The sequence below is a fragment of the Mus caroli genome, chromosome 5 (assembly GCF_900094665.2).
Source record: "Mus caroli chromosome 5, CAROLI_EIJ_v1.1, whole genome shotgun sequence".
Classification (NCBI taxonomy): domain Eukaryota; kingdom Metazoa; phylum Chordata; class Mammalia; order Rodentia; family Muridae; genus Mus; species Mus caroli.
The window spans coordinates 136,671,790-136,696,072 of NC_034574.1; the positions used below are offsets into that span (position 1 = coordinate 136,671,790).

The 24,283-nt window shown below is 37.4% G+C and overlaps 2 protein-coding genes across 2 annotated transcripts in view; both read right to left on the reverse strand.

Annotated features, from left to right (window-relative positions):
- The window catches only part of Ccz1 (CCZ1 homolog, vacuolar protein trafficking and biogenesis associated), a 66,072-nt gene that overhangs the window by 30,500 nt on the left and 11,289 nt on the right, over positions 1-24,283 (reverse strand). The window lies entirely within an intron of this gene.
- Positions 5,254-6,285, reverse strand: LOC110294190 (formyl peptide receptor-related sequence 3). The gene has a single exon (XM_021162226.1). The coding sequence runs from the start codon at positions 6,283-6,285 to the stop codon at positions 5,254-5,256; it is 1,032 nt and encodes a 343-aa protein (XP_021017885.1).

Here is a 24,283-nt window from a genome sequence, read left to right on the forward strand (position 1 = left end):
TTCAGTGATGAACAGCAGTATGGAAGTGTAAGCTGAATAAACCCTTTCCTCTCCAACTTTCTTCTTGGTCATGATGTTTGTGCAGGAATAGAAACCCCAAGACAGAAGACCTCCTGGAAAACAGACAGGCTTGGGGGGGTTGGGGGGCATCTGACATGCTCTCTCCCATGTGTGCATGTGAAGGTACAGAAAAAAAGGGCAATGGGACTCAGGCAGAGTGGAATAGATTCCAAGTCTGTTTCTATCTGTGAATATTGGGGCAGTAGTGTTACCTGTGTCACTAGTTAGAGTTAGCCTCCTAGGAGACCTGGAGGCTGTGTGGTTCAGGGAATTTTGATTTTCTTAAAAAAGATTTTTCCCATAAAATCTGCCCCAACTATGTTTTCCTCTTTATTTATTCCTCCAAATTCTTCCATTCCCATTTCTCATCTAGATGCACCTCTTTCTTTCTGGTAATATAAAACCTATAGGATTCTGAGATAATAATGGAATAACAAAAAACAATATGATTGAAAAATCCTAACATATTAGAAAAGGCCAAACAAACTGCAGAGAAACGAGAAAATTACTGAAATTGTTTACAAATGACTTAAACAAAGATTAAAAGTATAAAAATATAATACAAAATGGAAAAACTCTGACATGTCATTATGAGACAAGAAACCTTGCAAAATGAGCTTCAGAACATTTTCCACTGGTCATCTACTACTGATAATATGTCCTATAATTAAAAATAGTGATTTTTCCATAGAAAAATTGAATTTTCAGTTGCAGGTTGTTATCAACTGCAGATGGCTTTTAGGTAAGGAATCATTACACCAGTCTACTTCTCTTTTCCAGTCTTGGGCCTCATCTGGTGCAGACCTGTTTACTACTTAAGCCTTGAATTCACATGGACTTTGATCATGTTGATTTAGTAGGCTATATATCTTTGTATCCTCCAACTCCTCAGTTCTTTCATCTTCTTTCTTCTTCATATGGTTTCATGAATGCTAGTGGGAGGAATTTGATGGATATGTCTTACCTAGACTTCAGAGTTAGAACAGCTCCTTTTGCAAATGATCTGACAGTGGTTATCTACATTTGTTTCCATCAGTTGCAGGAGGAAACTAAGAATATTCCACATCCACTATCAAGGAAGTTTCTCTGCAACAGCGATAAAGACATAACCTAACAAAATGCAGAATTGTAGAGCTCCTTTCCATTTCCTGACTCTCCTTTTAGTCATTCTCCACTCAAAACTCTCCAAACAATCATACACATAGCTCTTCAAATCTATCTCTCCCATTGTACTCTTCTAGGTACTTAATAAACACAGCTTCCTGAACTTCTGGGAGTACACATCTCTACTTCCAATCTTCTCAAATCCATTTTCCTCAAATTCACACCTTATGTTTACTTGAGAATCTAAAGCTATCACATTGGCACAAATTAAGACATATCAAACTTTAACTATGTTCTGCAACATGCTCACTATTCTAGATGACGTTAATCACTGTTTGTAAGTATTTTCAGCCCATGTGCAAGGTTTTTACAACCTTTGTTGCTCTCAGATACTCATAACATCTCTTCCTACCTTCTCAACTCTCTTCAGTTTTGACTTAAATATAATGTGAGGAGGGAAATAATTAGCCCAGCTTTTTTTTTTAATGGACTCTGTATTTTCAGGAAATCCTAAAAATCCAGTTCTCTTCTGACCAGAATATAGTGCAAATTCTTTTGGCCATTCTCTGATGGAGTTTCCAAATAGACCTGCATTCTGCCTGTGAGAAAACCAATAGCTTCTCAGACATGGGTGGGAGACCAAAACAACTTCTTTCCAGTCTATGCAATTATGAAATTCAAATCCTGTATCCCAAATCCTTTATTTCAAGCCTAACCAGGTATACATTGAAAGATCTCTCCTACCTCTAGTTAGGACAATATGGCACTTGTCACAGTTGCTTTCTACTTCTGACATCATTAAACACTTTTTGGCACAGAAAATGTAAACTTCAGAATCTTTATTAGGCCTAGGTATCCAATTTGTAAACCCTAGCCTTCATCTTCCAAGAACAACTACTCTTATAATCCCTCAAAATACTGCATGGCTCAGGCAGGGAGTCTCCAGAATCCTTAAAAGTCACAGTATCACAGTGAGATTCTCACTTCTGATTAAAGCAGCTTGAAGAGAAATAGGATTATTTTAGTTACAATTTCTAATACTGTAAAGAGACAACACATTTATGGCAATTCTCTTAAAAGAAAACATTTAACATTTGGCTTGTTTACATTTTCAGAATATTACTCCATTGACATCATGAAAGCAATCATAGTGGTGCACAGGAAATTCTGGAGCAGTAGATAAAAGCATATATCCTAATAAGTAGGCAGGAAAAGACAATTAGGCCTGGTATGAGCATTCCAAAATCTCAAATGCTACCTTTGTGACATACTTCCTCCAGCAAGGTCACAACAATTTCAGAAAGGATTAATCTCCTAATCCTTCTAATCCTTTGAGACAGTTCCATCCTCTGGTGACTGAACAGTCAGATGCCTCCACCTATGAGATTAATTCTTATTTAAAATACCACATTTTTCTGATCACTAGCTATAGCATAAGGCAAAATGCGTTAAGTCCAAATTTTAAAATCCTTAAACTTTTTGTCTTTACATTTTTTTTCAAATCCCAAGTCTCTAATGAGTGTCAAGGCAATCTCTTAACTATAAAACTACTCATAAAATCAAAGCAAGATGTAAATTTCATACTTCCAACATACACTAGAACCAAAAAGGTTCATGATGTTCACTGAAAAGAAAAGCTTCCATAAATAAACTATATATATATATATATATATATATATATATATATATACACACACACACACACATATATATATATATATATATATGGATAAATTTAGGGACTAAAGTTTTGTGGGTGGGATATTTTCTCTATTGCTTCACTAGTAGTCCTACCTGGTTATAGGGGGTTGTCTCTACAGAATCCATTTCCCCAATACTGTGAGTCTCACTTAGGGTCATTGAGATTTATTCCTTAGAGTCTACCCTATTCCAGGACTCTGGCAAGCCCTTGAGATGCCCTCAACTCACTCCCTAGCTTTAGATTTAAATTCATTCTCATGGTCATCTAATCATATTCCCCCCGTCTTCTGTATAACTGATCTTGCATCCCACCTCTAGTTTCTCCCCACACCCTCTCCCACACAGTTTCATCCCCCAATCTACTGCTTATGGCTATTTTATTCCCCATTTGAAGTAAGATTTAAGCATCCTCATAGGACCCTTCCTTCTTCTTTAGTTCTTTGGGTCTGTGGAGAGCAGATTATGTACCCTGTATTTTGTGGCTAATATCCACTTATCAATATATATATACATATATATGTATGTATATATATATATATATATATATATATATATNTATATATATATATATATATATATATATATATATATATTATTGGGAGGTGGGGGTGTTTGAGTTATACCACTCTGGACAACCTTCTCAAGTTTCATCCATTTGACTACAAAATTTCATGATGTCTTTGATTTTAATAGGTGAACAGTATTCCATTGTATAGGTAATGTACCACATTTCTTTTAAACATTCTTCAGTTGAGGAACATCTAGGTTTGTTTCCAGTTTCTGGCTATTATGAATAAGGATGCTATGAGTATAGATGAGCAAGTGTCTCTGTGGTATAGTGAACCATTTGTTTCTGTATATACTCAGTAATAATATACCTGAGTCTAATATTTCATTCTGCACTAAGAAATTTTTGTTTAGTTACTCATAGCTGAAGGAGTAGAAATATCCAGAAATATACTGTTAAGGAATTTCAACTGGATTACAAGTTATATTTGAAGAGGGTTGTATATGCTTCTCCATTTCTTTAACTACCTCACCAGTTTTCTGCATACATTCCTAGTATATCCTCTCTCTAAGTGATTTTTCTTTCTTAATATCCTCATCTCATAAGCCATAAATTGGATTTTTCCCATCCCAGAGTTTCAAACTTTTCCACATTCTTCCAATAGAACATTACAAATGCATAAAACTCTATTTGAAACAGGAAGCAATGGCACAGCAAGGACACAATCTCAAAATGAATTTATATACTTGAAAGTCCTTTCCTGCTACTATAATGTAAAATGCCCTGATAAATGTAACAAAATTTAAAGGGGTGCTTTTTAAAATATTGTTTCTACTTTATTGTCTATAATCGAGGGACATACAAACAAGAGATAATTGAAATAACTTGTTATGTTACCTACACATTCCAGACCATGATGCATTGTACAAAATAAAGTGTTTTAGGGCTCAGATCAGATGGTGAAATCTTATATAATACATGCTGGGTCTCCATGCTAACAATGGTAGGTTTTGATGTCAAACACAATACAGAAGTTTTCCCAACTTCAATTGATATAATCATCATAGACTTGCACAGAAGCATCCATGAGCAAGAAGAATTAGAAAGTAACCCTTTGAGATGTTTCTCTCAGATTAGTTGACTGATTATGCCTAGTTGACAATCAATATTACACAATTTCTAATTTGTCTTGAAACATCCCTGGTTCTATCAAACTTTGTTGATGTTAATGTTTAATGATTTAAGCATTTATAATGTACTTTCATATCTCTTACACAGTTACAAATATGTATACACACAAAATATAAAATTTTCTAAATCCATACAACATCTAGGGAATCAAACAAAGTTATAATTTATTTCCTTTTGACAATGGTTTTATTCACATTATGTTTATCAACAATTTTACTTATTTTCTAGTAATGATGCATTTTTTTCTTCCTCATGGCAAAACTTTTTGATGATCTCTAGTGGCTCATTTTGACTTGAATTCTCAAAATCTCTAAATAAACTGACCTTTATATGATACTTCTTTCTGGACATCACTACCAGGATGGTAATTATGGTCATCAAATATTCACTTTACAATAAAAAAGTAATATATGAAATTAATATATGCAATGTTGTATAATTCTTTCAGGAATGCATAATTTTGTTACTTTTTTATTATTTTTCACCATAGTGCTATCCCATTATAGGCTCAGTTGAAAAGTTCTTGAAAAGACAATGACACTAGCTTTTATTTCTATTTCTTTCTACAAATAGAAGGCCAAAATGATGTTCTAGTTGATATTCAAAAATATCATGCATGGTAGCATGAGAGAGAAAGTGAAAATAAGGTAGCACAGAAAACATTCCACTGGCCTTACAGCTACCATTTCCTATTGTTCAGAGTCAGCAGGACATGAAGAAAAGTTACTGCTTTTGCCACTGCTTAGGACTGAGTCTTCTCGCAGCGCCCTCTCCAGACTCGCAGACAGGGAATATATCAGTTTCTCTCTAAATTCTTGACCAAGAAAGACATAGAGTATTGGGTTGAGACAGCTGTTGAAGGAAGCCAGTGTGCTTGCTGGGTTCAACAAAATGTGAATGCTGCTTGGTATCTCCTTATTCCAGATATTACCTAAAAGAATAATCAGTTGAAAAGGGAACCAACACATAAAGAAGGAAATTGCTACAGCAGTGAGAACACGTAAAGGACGGCTGGAGTTCAGAAAGCCTTTTCTGCAAATCTTGGCAGCCATGAGTCCATAGCAGACGGCAATGAAGGACATGGGTAGGCTGAAGCCAATAATAAAACTGATGATTCCTGTTACTGTGCTCACAGTAATTGACACCTTTAATTGCTCCTCAGGGTTTGCAGCCACAGATTCAAAGTTACATGCACAGTGCACTTCGCCTCTTGCATCTTTCACTGTAGTCAAGAAGAGAAAATGTGGCAAGGTAAGCAGCAGAGAAAGAATCCAAGCTCCAATAACCACTTTCCTGGCTAGACTCACAGTTCGGTGATTCTGAGCCCATACTGGGTGCAGGACACAAGTACAACGATCCATGGCAATGAGAGTGATTAGGAAAACACTTACAAAAAGGTTTATGTGTACAATGCTGAGAATAAATTTGCAAAGGAACCAACCAAAAAGCCATTTTCCTTTCATGACCATTGAGATGATGTGTAGTGGTAAAGTAACCATGAAAGAGAAGTCACCCAAAGCCAGGTTCAGATAACAGATGGTGGTCACAGTGTGTGCCATCCGGAACCCAGCCACCCAAATCACAAGCCCATTACCTAGCACACCAAGGACAAAGGTTATGGAGAGGACTATCACTGAGAGGATCCATAGAACTCTGGAGGTGGTAGAATCATAAAACACCACTTCTGATCCATTCAGTGGGATGGAGGAGTTGGCTTCCATTTCCTCAGCACCTTAAACATTTCAACAATGACTGTTACATAGTTGTGGCTCTAATATACAGCACTCTTACTCAGATTCCACATCACACTCGGTAACACAGTATCTATTTTAAGTGTAATGGATGAAAACAACTTCTCTGATAAATCTTCTTTATTGAAACTATTCTTAAATACACTCTCAGAGAGAATTATTACTTCTCAGACTGATTATGAAAAGGATCATATGACTCTATGTTACACCACTGGTATTGAACAGGAAATACAATGTTGGCAGGTCTGAGCTTATCAGGGGTAACATAGAAGTGACTGATGAGATTTTCCCTTGATTAAGGTTTTCCACATGTTCTTTGTCCTTAAAGAATAAATCTCAACTATGTGACAGTTTAAGTTACTTATTTACATACAAAGAGTAAGGATTGTGGAGATATTGATGTTTGTTTACCCAAGATTATAGATGATGTCTTTTTCATTCCAGCTGTGATATTCTCACCACTGTTGTGGCATTATTCTATAACTGTCTTTTCCTCAACTGAATATCCTTCTAGGTACATACTGTTATAAAAAGACACTGCTCATGAAGATTATAACATCCTAGTAATTTTGACCTAACCAATGACTTTTGTTACTTTCTATATTAAAAATTTCAAATGGAATTTTTTTAAAATTATGATGTGCATGCTAAATTTAGAGGGGTAAGTTTTATGTTATCTTTGTCCAATTCATAATATAGCATATGTTCTTTCTTTGTGTGTCTCTGTCTGAGTGTCTGTGTGTCTGTGTGTCTGTTGAGTGTAAGTTCATATTTGTGTATATTCGACTAAATGGCAGACCTCAGCTGGCATTCCTCAGGTGCAAATTACTTTGGATTTCAGAACATGCTTCTCTCATAGACCTCGAACTTACTGAGTAGTCCACCTGACCAGCCAGTGCAAACCAGGTATTCCTCTCTATCTGCTTCCATAAAAAGGTGCCTACAAGCAATGTCCCATCTTCATTTTCTATGTCTTTATTTTTGTAAGGAAATAATTTTACCAAGTGTGCTATGCCCAGAGTCACAGACCTCCTTTGCATGGTATATCTTTTTATTATTTTCCTGTGAGTTCAACAGGGTATGAAGAAAATTAATATTACAATGAAACCAGGACTCAGACCTTACATTAGTGTTTCTCTGTAGAAATAAGAACATTTCTTAAGAGTTTTGATACTGATATGGAAGAAGACAACCATGCTTGAAGAAGTCTTAATGACAAAGGTAAATTCAAGACACAACTACCAAGACAAAGTGGCACATAATCTCATATCCAAATTATTTTCTAGTTCATGTCAAGTTTCAATTTAATTCTTCCAATGACATGCAAAAACATTTACCAAGATATTCACTTCCTTTCTGATATAAAGTATCTACATAGTCTCTCAGATCCAACCTAGTTTTAAGATCATATTTCTATTAATGTAATTCATTTCTTTGAATCAAAAGTTAAAACAAACTGTAAAGAGTCACTGCCACTGTTCAATAATGTGTACCTTCTTATGGTTTTGGAAAGGAAGGAAATCAATAATAGGTGAACACCATGCTTGCCTTAAAGCTAGCGTCTTCTACTGTTCTGACTATTTGGTATAGTAATTGCAAGCATGCTTGCAAATTTATAGTTATGTGAGAGAAATTGTGAGAAACAATTAGTTTTTTTAGAGGTATGGGGCCTCTCCTTAATCTGCAAACAATTTGTAAGTACTATATATTATGTTTATTTTTGTGTTAGTCAATCTAAAAGATTTTATTATGTACCATTTTGTAAGAATAAATTCACATTTTGAACAATTGTGAAAGTTATAGAAAGTTGTTTGAATAATGTATATTTAGTTTCAAATCAACTTGTTTTGATCTCTGAATCCTTTGTCTACTCTAACAAATATTAAGAATCTTGCCTAAAGCCAGCTACCGTGGTGGTGGTGGTGGTACATGCCTTTAATCCCAGCACTCAGAAGGCAGTGGCAGGTGGATTTCTGAGTTTGAGGACAGCCTGGTCTACAAAGTGAGTTCCAGGACAGCCAGGGCTATACAGAGAAACCCTGTCTCAAAAACAAAAAACAAACAAACAAAAAAACCACAACAAACAAACAAACAAAGCAAAACAAAAACAAAACAAAACAAAGCCAAAACAAAACAAGGAGCTGAAGGGCTCTGCAACCCTATAGGTAGAACAACAATATGAATTAACCAGTACCCCCAGAACTCATATTTCTACCTGCATATGTAGCAGAAGATAGACTAGTCTGCCATCACTTGGAAGAGAGGCCCCTTGTTCTTGCAAACTTTATATGTATGCCCCAGTACAGGGAAATGCCAGGGCCAAGAAGAGGGAGTGGGTGGGTAGGGGAGCAGGGTGGGGGGAGGGTATAGGGAACTTTCGGGATAGCATATGAAATGTATATAAAGAATATATCTAATAAAAATCAACTGGGAAGTGTGAAAAAAAGAATCTTGCCTAAAGTGCACCAACTCTAGCACTAATGTAAATAATCCTGTGTGTTTAGGAAGCCAGCGTTTTGTCAAGGGTAAATGTCCTTTCCACCTATTATCAATATAAATCCAGATCAATCTAAAAGGTAGAGTCCTTTCTGGTTCATAACATTTTACTAAAGCCACCTATATATATTACTCAATACTTGATGAAAGACATATGTAAGGATGTCATCAGGTATCTTCAGTGTTTGAATTTCTACACTTTTAAGAAACAAAAGTTCATTTTATATTTAATGGAGTGCTTTACATCATACAAGTGGAAGGCTTTCTGGTACTGATGCATATATTTCAATCAGTGCATTTCTGTATACCAACTCCCATGTTAAGAAATGCTGAAATTTCATTAATGAAACCTATTTAATGATAGCAACTTCAACTATGCACGTTTTAGATTTGTTTGTTTTCTTTTAATTTTTTTATTAGATATTGTCTTTATTTACTTTTCAAATGTTATCCCCTTTCCTAGTTTCCTCTCCAAAAACCTCCTATTTCCCCCTCCCCCCTACCCACTCCTGCTTCCTGGCCCAGGCATTCCCCTATACTGGGGCATAGAAGCTTCACAGGACCAAGGGCCTCTCCTCCCAATGATGACCACCTAGGCCATCCTCTGTTACATATGCAGCTAGAGCCACGAATTCCACCATGTGTTTTCTTTGATTGGTGGTTTAGCCCCAGGGAGCTCTGGGGGTACTGGTTAGTTCATAATGTTGTTCTTCCTATAGGGCTGCAAACCCCTTCAGCTCCATGGGTACTTTCTCTAGCTCCTTCATTGGGGACCCTGAGATCTGTCCAATGGATGACTGTGAGCATCGTTCTCTGTATTTATCAGGCACTGGAAGAGCATTTTCATTCATGAAGGTTCCTAAATTTAAACATTATCCCCCAGAATGTACAGGGAAAATCATGGGTCTTATAAAGCAAACAATACACAGGTCTCCAAAGTCCATATATACAAAATAGTTGTCAGAAAAATCTATTATATCACTAATAAGTAGGAGTTATTCACATCCCTGAAAAATTTACTGCATGCTTTGCATCAGTATTTCTGTCTCTCATATTCAAGCAAACAAATGAAACAGAACAAAAATGTTTAGCAAATATGAATCCAATGTCATAAATGAACTTATAGATACTCTGTAATCATTGATCAATCCATAAGATTTTACGGTCTGACAGTCAAGAATTCATTTTATATATTATTTTCCTACCTGAAGGAAACCAATAAAAGTAAGTTCTTATTCATTAAGGGATGTATAATTCAGTTGCTGTGCTCTTAAATAAAGCATTTACTATTTCACTATTATAGAAAATGCTCATTCTCATTTAAATGGCTTAACCAGTCATTAACTGTTGAACAATGTTGCCCAAGTCCTTACAGAGAGCCATCATTGTTCAGAAAAATTTTTGAGATAGTTTAATTTACTGAGTTGAATAACAATTTACTTAAAGGGCTGAAGACTTGGCTTTAACATTAAGTAGTCTAGTTTTGTTTTTTCTCTGCTGAACAATGGGCAACCGAGAGCAGAAGCCCACAAGAAGACTTCCCTTCTTTTCCTCGTTATACAAATTGTGATGTATTCAAACCCTTCTCTAGACATTTTGACAAGTTCTGATATAATGGTTACAGTACAATTTAGAAAAAATAATAAAAACTTCTTGTGGTTCTGTCAGGTGTGTGGTGGGCTATGGTGGACACACAGATATTGTCATCTTCAGAAAATGCAATCAGACTTTGAATCACTTCACAAGCTCTTAGAAATTGCTCTCTATGACTTCCCTTGGCATTTGTGTTTTCTTGCCTGGATAACTCACTATATAAAATGATGCTTTTGTTATTTAATTTTTATTTATTTTTTTATGAGAATACTTCACTGATATATATGTATATGTGTATATGTATGTATATATATATATATATATATATATATATATATTCCTCCCACTTAAAAGCAAGTAAAATGATAGTGCCAGGACCAGCCCCAGCATGGAGTTTCTTCTTTCTTGTCCATTCTTCTTGAGGCAGCAGAGGAGGAAGAGTGTAAGATTTTGTCTTAAGAGACTTGGGGGTAAGATTCTGTCTTACGAGAAATTGAGGGTTGCTGTATAATAAAAAGTTTACTTATCTAAGTCTAAGTTACTATGCTATTGTAGGTGACCTGCCTTCCATGATCCTCTGGGGCCAGAGACTGAACTTAGCACCTCATACTAAAACAGCAGGAGATCAAGTTAAGGATTTATTGCTAGAGCCTTTTCCCTAATGTCCAGATGCCTCTTGCTTGTCAGGCTAGGGGAATATTTGGAGCAATAAACTTCTATTGAACCAGAAGAGAAAAACATTCACAGAAGGTAAAACTTTTACATAAGTGAATATGCTTAATCTCATTTAAATTCATATACAGATTCATACATGCTCATTTATTCATTTATACATTTCCATCCAAATCCAGCTGCACCCAGGTTGCATGCATTCTCACAATAACACACTTATACACACATCCATACTTTTATGTACATATAGAGCAAAAAACCAAGCACTGATGCAGAAAGAAATCACTCATCTGGATGAAAAATTAGCTCCAATCTTTATTACATAGAGAAAGAAAAGGCTTCACTCTTTCAATGCTAAATGAATTAAACCCATGTTTGTAAGTAAAAAGCTTGTTTCCTTTAATAAGACTAAGCCTGCCTTGTCCTTACCATGGGACCTTGCATAGAAGACACTTGTACAAACTATTATAACAATAAAATTAAAATTAATAAAATTAAGGGCCTGACATCATGAGTGTTTAAAACCAGTGAAACTGATGGCTCTCTTTGAGCTTCATGCTGCTTTGTCTAAAGAATTTCAGGCCAACCAGCATTACATGCTGAAATCTGTCTCAAAACAAACATATACATAAATCCATAAATAAATAAATAAATAAATAAATAAGCTTATATAATGCCATAAATGAAATAAATAATATCATAGGAATATATGCCAGAACATCTATAATTAGTGATTCTATAATAATATATAAAAATTATTTTAACATAAATGTAACATTTTTTCTAAATGATAAATTACTACTTAAAAACCATATATAATAAATAGTAATTTATCATTTAGAAAAAATGTTTAATTTATGTTAAAATAATGACATAGAGTGAAAGATGTTAATCTGTTCTTCTCCCTTCTTTATAAACTTATGTTCCTCTTCTGGTGCAACTCTATTTCAGTTATGTAATCTTCACAGTTTATGTCATATTCACATAAAACACATATCTAATCACAGACATTGAATTTTTGAAAGTAAAAATTTAGCTCTTGTTTACAACTCATAGGCAAGAGAGTATGCTGCAAACATACATTAAGAAAATACAATATTCTAAACATGGTGGCACAGCTTTAATCTAAGCACTTGTGTAGAAGAGCCAGGTTGTTCTTTGTGAGTTTAAGGTCAGTCTGATCTTCATGGAGAGTTCCAGACCAAAGTCACATGATTAAACATCTTCTATAAAAGAAACCAAGAGAGATAAAAGGAGATAGGGATGATAAGACAGAGGAGGAGGAGGGAAGGACAAATTAATAGGCAGAAGCTACATGCCTCGGTGATTAAGAGATTTCTGCTGGGTTAGTCCCAGGAAGCTCTTGGGGTACTGGTTAGTTCATAATGTTGTTCCTCCTATAGGACTGCTAACCCCTTCAGCTCCTTGGGTACTTTCTCTAGCTCCTTCATTGGGGACCCTCTGCTCTGTCCAATGGATGACTGTGAGAATCCACTTCTGTATTTGCCAGGCACTGGGAGAGCATCTCAGGAGACAGCTATATCAGGTTCCTGTCAGCAAATATGTAGCAGAGGATGGCCTAGTCTGTCATTAATGGGAGGAGAGGCCTTTGGTCTTGTGAAGGTTCTATGCTCCAATATAGGGGAATGCCAGGGCCAGGAAGCAAGAGTGGGTGGGTTGGGGAGAAGGGGGGTAGTGGGGAAGGGATAGGAGATTTTCAGAGAGGAAACTAGGAAAGGGAATAACATTGGAAGTGTAAGAAAAGAAAAAAGCTAATGAAATAAAAAGAGAGAGATGTCTGCTTTTATATGGCACCTTGATTTTGTTCTTAGCATCCATATCATCAGGCAGTTCCCCATCTCCTAAAGTTGTGTTCCATGGGTGTCTGAGAGTCCCTGGCTTCTGCAGATATGTGCACATAAACTCAGGCAAACATAAAAAACATATATGAGACAGTAATAAATACATGTAAAAGTTAAGAAAAGAACAGATGTGACTATTTGAGACATATAGCATGGAATGTAAAGCAAGTTAAAGGATATGAAATTCAGTATACCTGTCTATATTTAAATAGGGAATTTGACATCTATACCTCTACATGTACTTTCTAATAATTATCTTCAGGAAATTACTACATATTTCAGCAGACAAGAATCTGCCTATATGGGAAGCAATGAATGAAAAGACACAAAACAAAAAGCCATGTTATCTGTTTCAAATAAGAAATACCTGGAGAGTAATAGTGGTTGTAGGGAGTTGATGATTCAGTTGTGTTTATATGTAGGCTTGCAATTGTATAGATTCCTTATAACAGAGGAAGACGATTTCAGGATGAATGGAGGGGGCTCATATTTTAATTAGTATTTCTTCTGTAACTGTGAGTTAATAGAATTCTGGAGAGAATTTTATCTGAATATGTTTTTTAAAATACCTATATGTAAATGACATAGTGATCTAGTTGGACATAATATGAGACAATTTTGTAGAAAAACAAATTGTAAAAATCATAAATACACACACACACTTTATGGAATTTATGATCCTATTTATGGCTAGGGGTATAGATCATTAATTGTGCAAATTCTTGCATAGTGTTCTGATTTTAAACTTGGTGCCAGTTAATTGTTGTCAATTTGACTATGGTCATCTGGAAAGAAATAACTGTAATTAAGCAGATAGTTTTATTAAATTGTCTAGAGAAGACTGATGCATTTTCTTTATGGATTTTTAAGCCCAGTGCTGATAATATCACCTCATGGCAGGGTTGTATAACCAAACAGGCTGATGATACTATGAAGTGCAGTCAAGTAATAAGTATACCTAGCAGTGTGCATTTCAAGTGCACTGTCTCTGCTGATTACACAAACACTCCTATTCTAGAGAGCATTTTCCTTTTTTTACAAGAAAAACTCTGTATTACTTCTAACCACATATCATTGCTACATTCCTTCTATTGTGTATAAACAATCTTAAAACCTGGAGCCCTTCTGATTCAGGTCATTAGAAAACTCATGAATGTAATATCACCATTACCAAAATATAAGAGAGCTTTTCTAAATATTTGATAAAACTAGTTGAACTAGGATGGTACCAACAGATATAATGGTGTTAATGGTAATAGACCATGAGGCCTATATTAATAAGGCACCATGAGATCTAGAAAAAAAAAAAAACTTCCCAAGAATAGAGTGCTTCCAAATGTTTATCCAGTACCAAGTAGGTCAATCCTAAAATTGAGTATGCAAGGGATATTATTTAGACTGAAAAGATGGCATTCTGGAATAAATCTGCCTCTGTGCCCCATTTCAATCACCCCAACTTTTTAAAATCTATTTTTCTCTGTGTTTTTGTCTCTATTACATACACATGTACACATAAAAATAGATAGATAGATAGATAGATAGATAGATAGATAGATAGATAGATGATAGATAGATAGATAGATAGATAGATAGATAGATAGATAGATAGAGAAATAAATAAATAAATTTAATACACCTAATAAGCAGTAAATATTCAGTTTCTGATTTGTGCATTCAAATGTATCTAAGTCACATGAAAGGAAAACCTATCTTGTATAAGAAAGGGGTCTTATGATTTTTGTATGATATTCGCATATCAGGAATTGTACCTTGAATCAGTTTCAGTTACCTTATCTAAGTACTAGTATAAATATCTTATAAACAACAGAAAATTCCTCAGTGCTGAAAGTTGGTGCAGGGGTCGAAAATAGCTTTGAGTATTGGGAAAGAGGGGTGGATGAATGATGAAAGATCATCTCTCTTGAGGACTCTTCAGGATTGTCACTCTCAGATACTTATTGCTTCCTCTCATGATTGAAACTAGAATAAAACACCTCTCTGAGGTCCAATTTAAGGACATTAACTCTATCTAGGAGGCATCACTCAAGAAACCCATTACTGTGTTTCCAATAAAGAAAAAGCAGTGACAAAAGCAGGAATTTAAACTAGAATTGCTCCTGTGTTGAGTTGTATAAGTACAAAAATTCAAGTACCTTCTAGAGAACCAAGTTTACTAATGATTTCAATTCTCATTCTAATATGACAATTAATAGCAATGTCACATGGAAAGATAAACTGAGTCACTCACAGTAATACAACTATGTGTTGATTGACAGTGGTATTTAACTTAGCATTCCTTGTGCAAATATATGTTACACACACACACATACACACACACACACACACACACTCATACACACACTCACATACACATACATATATGACAGGATTCTTCAACCCATTTTGTCAGCTGGATTTGATATTTCTCAGCTAGTTTCCATAGTTTTAGAATTGTATTTTTGGTGTGTAGACATACATATGTATACATTAACACACACATACACACACACACAGACACAGAGAGAGAGAGAGAGAGAGAGAGAGAGAGAGAGAGAGAGAGAGAGAGAGAGAAACATAAAGTAGCCCACGATGTGCCTTGTGTCTGAGTGAGGCAAAGAGAGCAAGTGTATTTAATGGCAGTAAGAAATTTGACAGTATTTGTGGCTATGTTCATAATCTTAACTGTGAAAACTGAGTGTGTGTGTGTGTGTGTGTGTGTGTGTGTGTGTGTGTGTGTGTTTGTATGAATATTTCCAAGATGATGACAGTATGCACATTACATTTATACAAGTAGTGGCTGGTTACTTATACTTCAATAAAGCCACTAATTGAATATGCAAAACAAATTAGGAATGGCAAGTTTTACATTACGGGGGATACTTGGCTCTATCAACTAGCACACTAGGGCTGATATGTCCATAGCAACAGGTTACTGTGGTTTGACAGGTTATGTGGTTTCTTGTGCTTACACTTCCTGGAATAAGCTATCCTTCCGTTATTGTGTACAAGAGTATAGTTTATATTTCTCCTGGTTTTTGTTTGCCTGTGTCTCACAAAGTAATGACTATGTAGGTCTCTAAGACAGAATTTTCAAAATAACAGCAAACAGAAAAGGACATTAGGGGATATGTAGTTTCATGGAAGCTGCAGTGGACTTCCTGGGTCTAGAGTCATGCAGGAGAGACACATAATTTTCTAGATACCAGCTGTGTTATTTGCAATGTTACTATTTAAATGCTATAGTTAGATGAATTTGTAGCTTTTGTTTAATTTGTTTAGTATACATGGTATCTGACCTATTGAGAGATCCTAGGCCCTTAATTCATACTGAGTCAAGAATTACCAGTCTTTCCCTGACTTCAGAAGCTGGGGTTTTTATTCAGTATCAGGTATAAATTGTGTATTTCAGTACTGAAATGATTGGGTTAAATTATGTTACTCCATGTTTACTGACAACAGCTAAATGCAAATAAATGCAAGATCTCTGTGACTATGTGTTTTTCTATATGTGACTGAGTGTGTGTGTGTGTGTTTACATGTCTGCAGATGACAGTACAGATCAAGTACCATCATATTGCAGTCTGTAGAAATACCCAAGACCCTAATTTGAGAGTCTGTTCTGTAAACACTGATCAACTCCTATATTAAGTGTAAAGTTCAGCTAGGTCAAAGCTGAAACACTTTGACCCAGCATAATCCTCAAGCCAGATATCCTGATATCCTCAGACCTTCTTGCATGCTGTATTTCACGTTCTTGCAAATATCTATCACTCAGAAGCAATGTTTACCAGAGGGCATCCTCTCCTGAAGTGTGTGAGAAAACTCCTACCCTTTACAACTCCTCTCATGCCCTCCTCTTGTAATCATCCAACTTACAATCAATCAAAAGAAATCACTCACCAGGCTGAGCTCTGAGGCTGGAACAGGGTCAGGACTATGGCGTAAGTATACTTAGTCTATTTGCAGCCAGTGTATTTATAAATCCTGAAGCTCCCTAATTTCACCTCTGGACCTGAGGTGCAATTACTTTGTCATCAGCAGAGTAGTGACATCTTCCTCAAAGGGACCATGGTGCCCTGTCGCACCAGAGAACAAGTATAAATTCAGTTCCAGGACAAGTCTGGAGATCCTGGGGACTATTAAGAGCTGAGTCAATTAACATCCGTGAAAACTTCCCTAAGTCTATGGCAATGAGCTGCCTTTCAAATACAGAAAATATTTAGCAAGTGAATTAGCTATGCTATTAGCCTGATTCCCTCAGCATGTATTAATGTTTCAAACTGAGTATAAGAAAGCTATCCTGAGAATATGTGTGTAAATACTAGTCAGGATTAGACATACACTTAAGTCATATTTTTTTTTTATTTTATAATCTTATTAGATATTTTCTTTATATACATTTCAAATGCTATCCCGAAAGTTCCCTATACCCTCCTGCCACCCTGATCCCCTACCCACCCACTCCCACTTCTTGACCCTGGCATTCCCCTGTACTGGGACATACATATAAAGTTTACAATACCAAGGGGCCTCTCTTCCCAAGCTTTCAGAAAGCTTATTATACTAACCTACTCAAATTTGTACTTTTGGTAAAATTCTTGTGCTTTCCTTGGTGTAGTTATCCAACACATGTTTTCCTTCTACTATTCTCTGAACAGATAGATTAGAAGAAAGATATCATTGGTCCCTTCTAGTCGGCACCAGCACCAGGTCACCTTGGGCTCGAAGTCGGCAGACACCCCGAAGGTCCTGAGAGGACTCTCCACGCAATCTTAGGACCACTGGCAAGTGAAACACAACTTCTGTTCCATTCCAATTGCACGGGACCAGCATTAGGGAAGCAGAAAACCCACCCAGACCAGGGTCACAAGTCCCTTCCGGTTGGTACCAGCACTGGGTCACCTGGGCGAGGAGTTGGAGGATACCCCCCAAGATGCCTAGAGAACAGCTTCTGAGGCAGACCCCGTTTCGGGCTCCAGACATCCAGGCACCTTCCCTGCCAGAGGACAGTTGTTCTCCCTGCCCAGGAGGGTTTTCCTGGAGCACCTAGGGAAGACTTCTTGGTTCCCAGATCCCTCTGAGAATAGTCTGCACGGGTGAGAGTGTGGACTATAGAAGCTAACAGCTTCTGGGACAGGTCTTGTATCAGACCTTCATCTTCTGCCAGGAGGCAGGTCCAAACACCAGATATCTGTGCACATTCCCAGCAAGAGGAGAGCTTGCCTGCAGAGAGTGCTCAGACCACTGAAACTCAGGAGAGAGCTAGTCTCCCATGTCTGCTGATAGAGGCTAACAGAATCATGAAAGGAACAAGCTCTAACCAGAGAGAACTATAACAACTGACACCAGAGATTACCAGATGGCGAAAGGCAAACGTAAGAATCTTACTGACAGAAACCAAGACCACTCATCATCATCAGAACACAGAACTCCCACCTCACACAGTCCTGGGTACCCCAACACACTCAAAAACCTAGACCTGGATTTAAAGGCATATCTCATGATGATGGTAGAGGACATCAAGAAGGACTTCAATAACTCACTTAAAGAAATACAGGAGAACACTGCTAAAGAGTTACAAGTCCTTAAAGAAAAACAGGAAAACACATCCAAACAGGTGATGGAAATGAACAAAACCATACTAGACCTAAAAAGGAAAGTAGACACAATATAGAAAAGCCAAAGTGAGGCAACACTGGAGATAGAAACCCTAGGAAAGAAATCTGGAACCATAGATGCGAGCATCAGGAACAGAATACAAGAGATGGAAGAGAGAATCTCAGGTGCAGAAGATTCCATAGAGAACATGGGCATAACAATCAAAGAAAATGCAAAATGTAAAAAGATCCTAACTCAAAACATCCAGGAAATCCAGGACACAATGAGAAGACCAAACCTATGGATAATAGGAGTAGATGAGAATGAAGACCTATGGTCACTTGATCTTTGACAAGGGAGATAAAACCACATAGTGGAAAAAAGACAGTCGGCCATCAGTGGAAACAGAGGCCCATTGGTCATGCAAACTTTATATGCCTCAGTACAGGGGAATGCCAGGGCCAAGAAGTGTGAGTAGGTGGGTATGGGAGTCGGGGGGGAGGGTATGGGAGACTTTGGGCATAGAACTGGAATTGTAAATGAAGAAAATACCTAATTTTAAAAAATGAAGAAAGAAAGATATTGTTTCAATTTGGTTTTGTCACAAAACCTCTTAATTTTCTATCTATAGTGATTGTGGGTTTTGCTGGTTATACTAGCCTGTACTGTCACACATTTTCTCTTGGAGTCTATATTATATTTGTTCAAGATATTCTGGAGTTTAGCTTCTCTCTTAAGAAATCTGGTGCAATTCTGATAGTTCTGCCTTTACGTATTACTTGGCTCTTTTTTCATTACAGCTTTGATGCTTAAATCCCACTTAGACAGGAGAACAAAATAATCACAGGAAGCAGAGGGAGGGAAGGAACTGAGTATGAGAGGGGAGGGGGAGAGGAAATGGAGAGCTGGGTCACGTATAGAGATAAACAGGAGAGAAGCCCAGAGGGACAGGAGAATGATGCAAATATGAAGCAGCAAGGAGTGGAGGGAGAGGGAAAATCTCTAGAAAGTCTCGAAGACCTGGGATTTGAGAAGCTCTCGGTAATCAGTGGGCCTGGCTTTAACTGAAATGCCCATCAGTGGAAAGATGCAGCCTGAAGTGAGGGGGTCATCAACCTACTTTCAAATTTGTTGACCCATTATTTTTCCTATAAAAAGAAATGCAGGGACAAAAATGTAGCAGAGACTGAAGGAAAGGTTATTCAGTGACTGGCCCAAGTTGTGATCCATCCTGTGAGTGGGCATCAAACCCTGAAACTTTAATTATGCCATGTTGCACATGCAGAGAGAAGACTAACATGGCTGTCTTCTGAGAGACTCAACCAGCAGATACAGAAACAGATAACCATTGTACTGATGTCAGGGATCATTATGGAGGAGTTAAGGAAAACGTTTAAGGAGCTGAGGTCATGGCAATGTCATAGTAAGATCAACAGTAGCAATTAACTAGAACCTCTGAGAGCTCCTCGAGACTAAGCCACCAACCCAAAAGCATACATGGGCTCATTTGTGGCACCTACCTCATATTTAGCAGAGGACAGACTAGTCTGGCCTCAGTGGGAGAGAATATACCTTATCTGTTAGAGACTTGATGCCTCAGGGAATGGAGTGTGTGGGATGAAATGGGGGTAGATGAGTGAGGCATTGGGTGGCTAGGGGTGGGTTCAATGGAGTGTGGGTGGGGAATGGGGGTGAGGGATTGTGGGTTTTGGGAGCTCTCTCCCAGAGGCAGTGCAGTGTGGGGATGGGGTGAAGAACCCTTGGAGAGGGGACCAGCATTTAGAATGTAAATAAATAAAACAATTTTCAAAAAGAGTGTCTAAATCTAAAGGAGTAGAGAAAGCAAAGCTTATGGTATGCCCAATGACTTTCTTCTTCAATGCATTGAGATGTAAAACTTGAACTGAGTGCAGAGTAGAAGACCCAAGAGGAGATAGGAAGGTCTGAAAAATATACAGGATCAATCATGAGGCCAAGAATCATTGTGGAGAACTAAAAATTTTGAAATGATTTAAAATTGCCTTTTTGTTGTTTTTGTTTACACAGTCTCATGCAATGTTAACTAGCCTTAAACTTTTTTGCTCCTAAGATTAGCCAGAACTCCTGATCTGCTCTCAGGATACAGACAATGTCAACACCTTTGATTTAATAGAAATATAATTCCACTATTCCACTTTTCAATATGGTGGTCTCTATTCCAAAATTCCATAATGTGTGTATGGTTTGAGTAATAACTCATGGAAAAAGGGTCATTTGAAATACAGAAAATTGGTTTGGGATTATACTCAAAAGGAGAAGTAAGAATACCTTCCCAGAATAAAACTGTCATTTGTTTCACCAATGTTAAAAGTTGAGCAGATACTGTTTGGTAGACTCACCTAGACAAACCTTCAACATTTGGTGTGCTAGAAAACATACTTGATGGTCAGAGAAATCCAGAGGAAAACTCTTACTCTATCAATATTTAAGTGGTCTTCAGGAAATTTAATAGTTGCTCTGAATATAAGTTCATTTTTGTAAAGCTGGAATTAATGAATCTTCTAGAGTTATCAAGCAGATCTGCATAAACACACTATGGAATACTTACAAATTCCTAGTCTTTAAGGATACCTTTAGAGGTACCATTAAAACTCACTAAATTTCATTTATTTTTCTTATTCACTTTACATTCCCATCACTGGCCTTACTTAGTCACCTCCTCTCACTATCTTTCCCCAATCCATCCTGCCATTCTCTGTTTATCAACCCCTTACTTATCCCCCAACCCTGACAAAAAAAAAATCTTTGTGAGGCTAGAGGCATCATCTCCAACTGAAGCCAGACAAGGCATCTCAACTAGAAGAACATACTCCACATACAGGTTTAGACAGGTACATAACCCCACTACAGTTGTTTGGGACCCACATGAATACCAAACTACACATCTGCTACATATGTGCAAGGAGGCCTTGTCTAGTCAATGTATGTTCTTTAGTTGGTGATTCAATCTCTGAGAGCCCCAGGGGTCCAAGTTAGTTGATTCTGTTAGTCTTCCTCTGTAATTCCTATACCCTTTGTGACCCACAAATCTTTCCTCCTATTCTTTCATAGAGTTCAGGAGCTTCATCTACTGTTTGGCTGTGGGTTTATGTACCTGTCTAAATCAGCTGCTGGGTATAACCTCTCAGAGGATAACTTGTTCCTGTCAGCAAGCAAAACAGAGTATTATTAATAGTGTTAGAGATTAGTGCTTGCTCAGTGAGGTATCAATCAGGGCTGGTTACTGGTTGGCCCTTAACACAATCTCTGTTCCATCCTTTCTTCCTGCATTTCCTGGAGACTGCATAAAATTTGAGTTGAAAGTTTAATGGTTGGGTTGGTGTCCCTATTGCTCCACTGGGGTTCCTTTGGTTTCCATATCCCCAATGCTGTGAGTCACAGTTAAGGAGACCCCCACTGATTATTGTGTGCCTCCCTTATCCCAAGTCTCTGTCTCTTCCTCAAGATGTCGTCTACCTCCCCAGCCCTATCATGTAAATATTTACATTTATTCTTATGGTCATCTGGCTATCCCTCCTGTCCCTCCTGACATGTGATCCTGAGCCCTCCACTCCCCTTTCTATGCCCTCTCCCATCTAATTTTGTTTCTCCATCTGCTTCATGACTATTTTATTCCCCCTTATAAGTGAGATCCAAGCATCAATTCTTGTGCCTTCATTCTTGTTTAGCTTCTTTTGAGTCTTTGGAGTGTCACATGGATATAATTTATCTTATTGCTAATATCCACCTAAAAAGTGAGTACATGTCATGCATGTCCTTTTAAAATTGGGTTACCTCACTCAGGTGATAGTCTTAATATCCATCCATTTGTGTGTAAAATACATGATGTCTTTGTTATCAACAGCTGAGCAGTATTCCATTGCACAGATATATCACATTTTATTTATACATTCTTCATTTGAAGGATGCCTAGGCTGTTTCCAGATTCTGGCTATTAAAAAATAAAGACTGAGCATGGGGTGCCCAATGGAGGAGTTAGAGAAAAGAATGAAGAAGCCAAAGGGGTTTGCAATCCCATAGGAAGAACAACAATATCAACCAACCAGACCTCCCAGAATGCCCAGGGACTAAACCACCAACCAAAGAGTATGCATGGAACAACCCATGGCTCCAGATGCATATGTAGCAGAGGAAGGCCTTTTCAGGCATCAATAGGAGCAGTGACCCTTGGTGCTGTGAAGGCTTGATGTCCCAGTGAAGGACAATGCCAGGGCAGTGAGGTGGGAGTGGGTGAGTGGGTGGGGGAGCACCCTCATAGAAGCAGGGGGAGGAGAAGAGGGTAGGAGCTTTCCAGAGGGGAAACTGGGAAAGGAGATAACATTTGAAATGTACATAAATAAAACATCCAATAAAAAATAAAGCTGCCATGAATGTATATGAGCAAGAACCTTTGTGGGATGGTAGAGCATGTAAATGCCCAGGCATGGTATAGCTGTGTCTTGAGGCAAAAATATTCCCAGCTTTCTGAAAAATCACCAAATTGTTTTCCAAAATGGTTGTACAGGTATGAATTCCCACCAGCAATGGAGGAGTATTCCCCTGGTTCCACATCCTCACCAGCATAGGCTGTCTCGTAAGTTTTTGATCTTAACCATTTAGAACAGTGTAAGATGGAATCCTAGACTTGTTTTGATGACTAAGGACTTTGAACATTTCTTTAAGTGCTTCTGGGCCATTTAAGAACCCTTTGTTGAAAACTGATGATGGCGTAGCTCTGTGACCCATTTTTAATTGTGTTATTTGGGCTATTTGTGTTTTATTTTTGTGTTCTTTATAAAATTTTGATATTATCCTTTTATCAGATTTTGTGTTAGTGAAGATCATTTCCAAATCTGTGGGTTGATGATTTGTCATATTGACAATGTACTTTGCGTTATAAAATCTTTGCAGTTTTATGCCATCTCATTAATCAATTGTTGATAATAAAGCCTGAGCCACTGGTGATCTGTTAATGAAATTATCTCCTGTACCAATGCATCAATAGTATTTCTCACTTTCTCATTTTTGAGATTTAGTGTATAAAATTTTATGTTGAGGTACATGATCTCCTTGGACTCGAGTTTTGTGACAAGTGCTAACTTTGGATGTATTTTCATTCTTCTACATGTACACATCTAGTTAGAACAGCACAATATGTTGAAGATGCTTTTCTTTTTCCAGTGTATGGTTTTGTGTTATTCTTCATCTACAATTAAGTGTCCATAGGAATAAAAGTTTATTTCAACATCTTTGACTTGGTTCCATTATTCAACAAGTCTCTTTCTGTACCAATTCTATGCACTTCTTATTTTTTTATTAGGTATTTTCTTGATTTACATTTCCAATACTATCCCAAAAGTCCCCCATACCCTCCCGCCCAACTCCACTACACACCCACACACACTTCTTGGCCCTGGTGTTCCCCTGTACTGAGGCATATAAACTTTGCAAGACCAAGGGGCCTCCCATCCCAATGATGGCCAAATAGGCGATCTTCTGATACATATGCAGCATAGGCATGAGCTCCAGGGGTACTGGTTAGTTCATATTATTGTTCTGCCTATAGGGTTGCAGATCCCTTTAGCTCCTTGGGTACTTTCTCCAGTTCCTCCATTGGGGGCCCTGTGATCCATCCAATAGCTGACTGTGAGCATCCACTTCTGTGTTTGCTAGGCCCCGGCATAGCCTCACAAGGGACAGCTATATTAGGGTCCCTTCAGCAAAATAGT